General features: G+C 49.6%; 1 protein-coding gene across 5 annotated transcripts in view; it reads right to left on the bottom strand.

Annotated features, from left to right (window-relative positions):
- Positions 1 to 10,000, bottom strand: part of ets1 (v-ets avian erythroblastosis virus E26 oncogene homolog 1) — a 41,444-nt gene that overhangs the window by 10,125 nt on the left and 21,319 nt on the right. For 3 of the 5 annotated variants that reach the window (XM_042063761.1, XM_042063759.1, XM_042063762.1), the window contains 2 exons: positions 1,542 to 1,664; positions 141 to 341 (listed from right to left, as the gene is read on the bottom strand). In XM_042063761.1, coding sequence (XP_041919695.1) covers positions 141 to 341; positions 1,542 to 1,664 — 324 coding nt within the window. The remainder of the gene's footprint in view (positions 1 to 140; positions 342 to 1,541; positions 1,665 to 10,000) is intronic. The other 2 variants (XM_042063760.1, XM_042063763.1) reach the window with 1 other exon arrangement.

The raw sequence follows: 10,000 nt of genomic DNA on the forward strand, positions 1-10,000 counted from the left end.
TGCCAGAAAATGTTGGTGTACTCATGTTGGTGCCTATATGCAGATATATATGCTGAGCATTGACTATTTTTATATATATATTTAATGTAAAAGTAATATTAATAACAGTTTATGTTTAGATGAAAAGCGTTCCCATTCACCTTTCTGCAGCATTTCAAGATGTTCCCAAAGGATGTCCCCAACAAAGTCGGGAGCGAGGTCAAGGAAGCGGTCCTTCCCTAGCGCACACAGGCTGGCCCCGTTCATGCAGAATTTGTGGAAGTCCACGTTCTTCAGGGTGAACTCATTCACTGTCCATGTCAACCACTCCCTGACATGATCCTCTGTCCATTGTCTGGGATCTGCAGAGACAAAAAGCGCCATTGTCATGAGGGCGAGACGATGGGGGGGTCAATCATCTCCTCAGGCAAAAGGACTCAGCCAGAGTCTATTAAAAACATGCAAAAAGACTACAGTCTATGAATGTAGTCTATCTAATAATGGCCTAACATCTGACACTGGATGGTCTAAAAATGTGAATGGTCTGAATATTCACCTCATAAAAATGCTTTTCTCATCACAATTCATTTGTCATGTTTTTTTTTTATCCTCGTTAATACAATGCAGACAAAACAAAAATCTTACCATTGTGTGTGCCTTCTGGCAGTCAGATCTATTGCTGACTCCTGACTCGACCAGATGGCCAACAAGACCCTCTGATCTTCTGATCTCTTTTCTATAGCTTACCACGTTGCGTGGTAGTCTACTATTAGCTTTAAAACTGTGACATTTGGCTTGCCGAGGACAGGACCACATTTCTTTCTGTTAACTTTTTTTTTTTTAAATGGAAACCATATATCCTCACTGAATACCATACCAAGGGAAAACATACAGTATATTCTGACTGAAGTCTCAGTGGTGGTGTTGGAACGCTAAATGAGCTCCAAGGAGGGATCCTTTCATGGGGCTTTGATGAGCTTTGGGTCCGTCACACGTCCCTCATCCTGCAGTGAATCTGACCCGACAGGCCCTCTCCGTTCCGCTATTTACAGACCAGGCCACACAAACTCAGGCCAGGACTAAGCACGCTCCCTGAGCCTACCCGAAACACACAGCGCCGAGTTCTCTGCGGTCTGCCGCAATTTGAAAAACATATTTCACAAGTGCTGCTTATAGCTGTTATGTGCCTATCTTCTTGCCCTTTTTAGCGATCTGCCTCCAAAACCACACATTTTTGAGCAACAGTGGATATGTCTAAGAAAAAACAACATGCAGAAAAACCTCCTCCACTTTGTCTGCATCAGATATATCGAATGTTGTGTTCTGCCTAATAGCATCACAGCTTTATTGAGTTGACAAACAAACTTGAGGGGAACAGTTTAAGTTAAACTGCCAATGTGACATTCACATTGTTTATCATTTGAGACACGCAGTTAGTCTCAAACTCTATAATGTGCCAAATAGCCTCTAAACAGTGTGGAATGCCCCTGATTTGCGTGACAGACAGAGTTCAGTGTTCCAGCGTAAAACTCCTGAGGGAATTTTTTATTTTATTTTTTTACCTTTGGGGATTCCCAGTCTCTGCTGTTCTTTGGTGAAGCCGCTGAAGGTGGCTTTGAGAGCCTGTGACATCATCTCCTTGCTTCCAGGCGTGAGGAGCGGCATATCCCCGCAGTCCAGGTCTACTGGGAGAGAGAAAAGCACACAAGAGAAGGCCATTAGAATTAGCAGTCAGTGCTACTGGGAGAGAGAAAATGACACAAGAGAAGGCCAATAGCATTAGCAGTCAGCACTAAGCAGCTATTCCAAGTAAGAGCCTCCACAGGGATTTCACAATGATGAAAGCACTTACACAATAGAGACACACATACTGATGACTTTTAGATGGAGTGAAATTAGGTCAGAACGGTGCGTGAGAGAGCGACAAGATTTTCTGCTTTATTCTGTGTGCTTTTTGGTGAAGGAGAATGAGTATTGCCCACTACTGTTTGCTTGCTTGTTTGGTTGGTCACTTGATATGTCAACCAACTTGCTGCCGACCCCCTACATGGCCCTTTTATCCTTTTGACCCCGTTGTTCAAAGCCCTAAAGGTGGTCCACAAGAGCCTTGTGTGGGACCAGGACCATGGGGTCCGATATGTGTCTGATAACCCCTGAACGTGGTTCACAGCGAGTGCCCCTCATACCACATGTTCCGGCCCGAGAGACAGAGGAGCCACTGTCGGCCGGCCACTGCAGGGGTCAGGCAGTCAGGGCCGCGAGGTCGAGGCCACTGGGACGATGATGTCACGGGGAGCATTGGCGGACAGTGGCGTCCCGAGGGGGGGGAACGAGGGGGGTCTGGTGGGGTGGTCGTCAAAACACACAGGTCTCTGTTCCGCTCCTCACAGCCACCGGGCACTCGGCAGGACACACAGAAGCGCCTTTTTAACGGCGTTAAACAGTGCCCAGTGACTCGCCCCTGATCCAATTAGGGCTGGCAGAGACAGAGGGGGAGAAGAAGGGGGGAACCCCCCCCCCCCCACCACCACCACCACCACCAACCCCCACCCTCCAACCCCTCAGGCCTCCACCAGGCCCAGCCAGGCTGCGGCCTCCCAGTGTGAGGCCCATAAAATGAGGCCGAGACAGACGGAGGTCCGGTGACTGCGGAGTTAATTTGGAGAGAAAAGAGGCGGCGTGGCGGTGGGGGTGTAGACCATGCTAACCCTAATGAGAAGAGATGAGAGATTGAGATCTATTGAGGTTTCTCTGGTATCACACGACAAGGGAGGCTTTGGGCTCGGGGCTTGTGAGTGTGGTGGCTTTTGTGTTTGTGTTATTGTGTGTGTGTGTGTGTGTGTGTGTGTGTGTGTGTGTATGTGTGTGTGTGTGTGTGTGTGTGTGTGTGTGTGTGTGTGTGTGAGTGTGTGTGCGTGTGTGTGCTCCCAGTCACTGCTTTTCTTCCAGCCCCCAGATGTTCTGGCAGTGCTACTGCGTTCTGAGTTTGATCTGCCAGCTCAGACTGACTCGTACTTCACGCTTTTTTTCCCTTCTCCCCCCCCCCCCCTTCTTTTTTCGTCCTTTCTCTTTTTTTTCTTTGCTCCTCGTTGACGCGACAGGCTCTGTCTGGAATGCACAACAGCTGTCCTTCCTTCCATACAGCCTCTTTCTTTCTCCATTTCTCTCTCTCTCACACTCCTACTCTCCCATCATCTCTCTTTCTCACTCCCTTTCTCTCTAATTCCCTCCCACCCTCTCTCTCTCTCTCTCTATTTCCATCACTCTCTCTTTCCCACCATCTCTCTCTCTCTATCTCTTTCCATCACTCTCTCTCTCTCTCCCACCATCTCTCTCTTTAACTCCCTCTCTCTCTCTCTTTCCCACCCCATCTGAGTGACCAGGCACTGTGGCTGGGGGAACTTGACAGAACTACATTAAGCAGGAGCTCTCAAATGGATGAGAACAATAATGTGCTGCTGCGTGATTCAATTAGGCCCGGGACGCCTCCCCCCTCACTCCATTTGGAGCTCTTAATTGCACATTAGCTGCTCCATTTTATTGGCTTTGCGTCAAAAAAACAAGACGAAAGAAGACGAAAAAAAAACGGGGCCCCATTTTCACATTACCCAAAATTCACCCCTTATCCATCCATCGCCTCAGGAGAGGAGTGCCAAAAAAAAAAAAAAAAATAGGAATGCAAATCTGTTTGGGCGAGAGCGAGCGTCTGACATGTTTTGCAGCGACGAGCCAGTCTCTGCGGGGAAGATTAATGTTCCCGTTTGAACGGCGGATCACACACGGCAGTGTGCTAACGAACTCCAGCACCAGGCCTGCTCATTGTTACCAAATGTACGAAGGCGCAGCTTATGAAAGTTTGCCACAGACAAAGCCCTTTTTTTTTATTTAAACGAGAGAGACATAAAGAGAGACATAGGGGAGGGGGGGGCGGAGGTGGGGGCGGAGGCATCAGACGCTAAATCAGCAACATACCTATTGTCTGAAAGTCGCAAACAAACTGCAAACCTCCGGGCTGTGAGAGCCACCCGCCTTACACAGGTGATGTGTCATGAGGAGAGCGGGCGCCTTCAAACTGTTTTAACTGCAGAGCTGGCGGCTCAGAGCAAGCGAGGCACAGGACAGAGACAGATATGTAGATTTAAAGAAAGAAAGAGAGAGAAAGAGAGAGAAGACACACACAGAGAGAGATAGAGAGAGAGAGACACAAAGAGAGAGAGAGGCTGTCTCCAGCTTAAGCCTCCCTTTGATGTAACAGACGGTTTATTTGAGATGGACTCCTCTCAGTTTATCTGCACTTTCGAACTGCTCCCCTCGTCTTCCTCCTCTTCCTCCTCCTCCTCCTCTTCCTCCTCCTCCTCCTCCTCCCCCTCTGCCCCTCGTGCTGTGCTCTGCTGTGCTCCACTCGGCTCTACTCTGATCGCGCCCACACAGCACAGCACAGCAGATCCTTGATAACTAGCTCCGCTTTAACCCTCTCTGGTTTGACCCTGCCCAATTCACAGCCAGATCCGGCGCGGATCCGGCCCTCGCTTGGCCCGCGTCTGCCGACCCCAGGCCATATCAGTACTGTGTCTGTCTGCACAGCACCCAAATGTGTGGCTCTCTGGGTGGAGCCCCCCAGCCACACCGCTCTCTCACTCTCGCTTCAGAGTATGGTGTGTCAGAACTCCCACAACGATAAAAACGCCACACCTGTTTTTTTTTTTTCAAAAACTTAAATGCCACTTGACACTTCGTGCTCCCACTTGAAGCTTTGCTTCTTTGACATTAAGATGTGCTGCAGTCTGCATGTGTACAAAAGTGTCCAAAACATTCAAACATTTCTCTGTGGTCTGGCACGTCAACATGTAGCATGCAAATTGATCATTATTAACAAATGTGCTTGTTTGCATTGGTCAGCTTATTTCCATAAGAAAAAGTTGCTCGCTGTATGGAGACAAAGTGACTAAGAGTGCAAACCCTCAGAGGTCTCTTTGAAGCTCCTTCCATTAAGTGAACAGAAAAGATCAAAGATCTCAGCCAAGTAATTGGGTTCTTTAGGGGAAGTTTCTAGAAACGGTATGATTCACATTGATGCCATACCAGGCTGGTGGACCTGAATGTTGTAGCCCCTCTCTCTTGTCATCTGTTACATACACACACACACACACACACACACACACACACACACACACACAGAGGCACAGAGGCTAATGTTCTGACAGTCTCATCCTTCTTCCTGACTGAAAATGGGAATGTGGCGTTCATGCACCAATCTTGTCAGTTTAGACAAGCATGGGACATTGCTCACCTACAGTTTAAATCAAAACAATGACCAAAACAGTAAGAATTATATAAGTTAGATAAAAGGGCTGTTTTAACCCGTGCTCTACATGAAAAACGAAAGTGCCACAAAAACAATCAGGATTGTCAACAGGTTAGTAGAAGAAACGGTTCTCTTAAGCTCTCCCTGGTGAGAAGATCTCTCCACCAGCTGTTGCTCTGCTGTTTCATACCAATGGCCTGCAGACCTGTTGCCTGCTGAGAGGGTCCAGGTCTGCGGGGTGTAGACTCTGTGTGTGTGTGTGTGTGTGTGTGTGTGTGTGTGTGTGTGTGTGTGTGTGCATGTGTGTGTATGTGTGTGTGGGTGTGTGTGGGTGTGTGTGAGGAGGGGTAAAGCAATGAGGGGCAAGGGGACACGTGAACCAAATTAGCAGCCCTTTGGGCCCGTAGGCCTGGGTAGAGGGGTGTGAAATTGGGATTCTGTGGCCCCAGGAGGGTCATGCTCGACGGCATGGGGGCGGGGGGTGGGGTGTGTCAGGGTGGGGCAAGGGGTGAATCACTCATCTGAAATGTGTTCCCATCACAAGACTGAGCTGGACGATGAATGGGAGAGTCTCACAGGGCTCGGGCTGACATCACAGTGGGCACAGTGCCAGCGCAACGCCTCTATCTCTCTCTCTGACTGCTCTCATTCATAACCCCCCCTCCCACCACACCACACACACGCGCACACACACACACACCCCCAATCCCCCAGTCCATTCCCATTAAGTGATGCAATGAGATGCGGGGAAAAGGCAACGCTCTGCCCAACGGGAGGAACACTGGCTGTGTTCACAGATAGGATATAAATAGGCACCAGATTGAAGATCGGGTGTGTGTGTGTGTAAGTGTATGAGTGTGCATGACATTGTGCATGTATGTGTGTGTGTGTGTGTGTGCGTGTGTGTGTGTGTGTGTGTGTGTGTGTGTGTGTGTGTGTGTGTGTGTGTGTGTGTGCATGTGTGTGTGTGTCCCTTTCAGGGTGCGTGAGAGAAAGCGAGTGGGAGTGTGATTGGGGTCTCGATGGGTCACTCCATGGTCTGACAGTTATTTTGGGGCCAAAATTTATCTGGGCCTATATGTCAAATTTGCATAAGGGTCTAACAATGCACCTTTTCTTTCTTGCTCCCTCTCTTCTCACCCTCTCCCATTCTCTCTTTCTCACTCTCTCATTCTCCCTCCCTGTCTGCAGTTGGTGTGTGGGTGCGCTGTGTTTATGCATGTGAGAGGGCTGGCTTCCTGTCGCCCAGCCCTACTGTAGAGAGGGGTGAAGGAAGGGCTAAATACGCCAGTGTGCTCTGAGAAACCAGCCCCACTCTGCTCCCTCCCCTATCGAGGCGGCCTTTTTTTTTACGGCGGCAGGCCGTTTTTGGAGGGACGCACGAGTGAGCCGCCATCGTCTGCCCATCTTTAGGGCCTCTGCAGGGGGGGGGGGGGGGGGGGGGGAGCACGCTCCCTTCTGGCTTTTCCTTTCCAGAGGTGATGCTGCTATCACAAGCCCCTGCTTTGATAAAGATGCTTATCTCTCACAGTGAGTGTCACGGAGAGAGAGAGAGAGGGGGGGGGGGAGGTATGGAGGGAGGGAGGGAGAGGAGGAGGGAAGGAGAGATGGGTAATAAAGTTGTCCAGTATGAAGAGAGCCCATTCAAGCCGGCAAGCTCCCACTGAGAGAGGTGGTGGTTTGAAGGGGAGAGCTTGTTCTACTAGTATTTGGATTTCCATGTGAATACAGCAGGGGTGACCGGGGGGGCGTGGGGGCTAGGTGACCGAAATAGAAGTGGGCGCTCGCGATTTCCCGGTGACCGTGCCAAGGCCGCCAGTCTCGCCGAGGTCACGGGACGGGGCTATCCCACCCCTGGAACACTGCGGCTATTCTTGACCGCCGGGGCTATGGCCGGCTGTGGCCCCCTAGTAGCGCTCGCACCAACACGCCCCATCAGCGCCTTGCCACAGCAACAGCAGCCGCCGCCACCACCACCACCGCGGAGGAGCGGCCAACCACCGGCCTTTTCAAGAACAACAAAAAAAGACCTCACTCCCTAACTGCTCCATCTAATCTGCCCCACTCTACCCCCAAACCTCCTACCCTCGCACCCTCTTTCTCTCTGTCTGTAGTGTGCTCTGTCTCCCTTTGCATGCGAACCGTGCCTCCTGCAATCGTGTGGTAGCTGGACCGCTTTCAGTTAAACCAGACCAACTGACATGTGCAAACACATGGGGAGATGTGGGCCAGGCACAACGAGCTTTCTGGAGCTCAAAGAGCAGAGCAGAGCAGGTGGCCCAGGCACAGAGAGAGAGAGAGAGAGGGAGAGAGAGAGAGAGAGAGAGAGGGAGGGAGGGAGAAAGGGAGAGAGGGAGGGAGGCACATTCATTTTTTTTCCTGATGGGCTCGCTCAGCTATAAACAATCGAGCGACTGGCAGTGAGATCCGCAGGAACTGCTGCAAGAACTGTTTAGGTACTGGAGCAAAGCAACGAGAAAAAATGACAAACTGTTTACTCGATCCCCTGCATTCTTTCAGCAAACTTGTGCTCTGTGCTTTTTGCGATTACCAACACAAAGTGTGGACCTTCAGAGTCAGCAAAGATTTAAGATGGAAAACATGCAATGAAATAGGGAAGGAATAGGTGGGCGTATTTACTCCTTCCTGACATCGACTAACTGTACCACACACATATATAGTATATAGAAATAAATGTATATAAAGTCACTACGTGGTACAGTGTGTCGGAGTCTGTGAGTAATTATACATACAGTTAATGGTTTCTGTGCATTTAGGCATCAGGGAATGGGCAACAGATGCATTCTCAATTAATGAATTCCCCCCAGACCACATTGTTTTTGAGTGACATGCCACGCATTCCATGGCTGTTTTGCCATCCCTGATGTGAGTGGCTCCACGTTTTCGTGTGTTCTCTTACGATGTTACGAAGAAACAGCTATAATACCAGGCTCTTAGCTCAGATGGCATTTTAATCGCAAACCTATTAAGGAGTAAAAGTTCTCTGGTTTTGGCAAACACAACACTACAATGTTTTTTTTAGAACCCAAACCTTGTGATGGGGTGGCCCATACTAGGGTAGGTTTGAAGATTTTCGCTTTGGTGTTTCAACTTGGGGTCACTAAGGTGTTAATGTGGTGTGGCTCTGTGCTAGAGGAACTCAGTTGCTCTGTTTGGATCTCAGCTGGTTGCTACAGATATCATCAGTGTATTTCCACACAGTCCTGTTGCAAGCAGCAAGTGAAAAGATTTCTGGTAAAGTTGAGGCACGCACACCAAAACAAACTTACAAATACACATGCGTGTGCACACACGCACGTACACACACACACACACACACACACACACACACACACACACACACACATACACACACAAACACACAAACATGCAGAGACACTGTAAGAATGTGAACCAATATATTGCCAACATTGCGTGAGAGACCACTATAAACACATTGTGGCCATTTTCCAAATATAATGTACTTGTCAAACGACCAGATCTCTTCAGAAACATTTTCTCTTACAAACATTAGCTGGCGTATGCGTCCCAAGAGCCCTTATGGTACATGCTATGCCTGTGAAAAAGCCAGTGATTATTACTCCGGCCTCTTGGGCCAGATGACTCCAGTACGTGTTGTTTAGCTCTTAATGGCCCGGGCAGCCCTAATGCTGGGCGAAGAATGTGGAGAAGAGGATGGTGGAGAAACTGAACCCAGCTGGACGCCCCCCTTTACTACCCTGGTCGCTCGCAGCTTGCGCCAGGAAAGCATGTACCTTCCGTGCTTCACAAAAAAATACGAACGACACGTAGGCATAGAATTCTCACGTCTCCATCCAGAGGAGTGTTGCGTATTTCACCACATAACAGTGAAAAAAAAGAAAGAAACGTTTTTTGAAGTGTCAGGGGCTCCACACCTGGTTCGCATAGCTGCTGCACGCTGTGAGCGCTTGCGAGTGCCGGGTCCACATGGCGAATCCATGTGTTGTGGAAAAACTCGTAGCGCTCGTAAGTTTTGTCGACAGGAGTGCTCTGTCCACAACGCAGTCAGGTGGCGGCTACTGCACTTTGCGGGGGTACCGTCGGCCGGTGCCGGGTGATGGCAAAACCAGCGCTCGAGAGCTTGCTCGAGAAGCTTGAGCATTGACTCCAAAAACAGGTGGCCGAGGTGAAAATGCACACCGTAGCAGTGGGCCTAAGAAGCCCAGACTCGTCTGCTATGGTGCCCGGAACCGCTTTCTCTCTTTCTTTCTCTCTCTCCCCCTCTCTCTCTCTCTTTCTTTTGGCCCATTGGGTCGGGGCCGGCCTGTGAGGTAGAGAGAGAGGCAGTGGGCCTGTGAGTTCTCTTGGTGATGTCTAAAACAGACGGCGTGCAAACACGACACGAGTCGACCTCCACATCCTTGACGAGCAGTAAGCCAACACTGCACTGAGTCACAGAAGATCAGGCACCGGAGGAGAGAGGGACAAAACCAGATGGAGTAACAGATACAAGAAAGTGTGTGTCTGTGTGTGTGTGTGTGAGAGAGAGAGAGAGAGAGAGAGAGAGAGAGAGAGAGAGAGAGAGAGAGAAAGAGTGTCTGGGAAAGAAATAAAGTCACAGTGAGAGAGGCGATTAATGTAAGTAAGTGTGTGTGTGTGTGTGTGTGTGTGTGTGTGTGTGAAAGAGAGAGAGAGAGAGAAAGAGAGAGGTGAGTGGAAAAAAGAAAAAAAATG

This window comes from Alosa sapidissima, chromosome 15 (assembly GCF_018492685.1).
Source record: "Alosa sapidissima isolate fAloSap1 chromosome 15, fAloSap1.pri, whole genome shotgun sequence".
NCBI lineage: Eukaryota > Metazoa > Chordata > Actinopteri > Clupeiformes > Clupeidae > Alosa > Alosa sapidissima.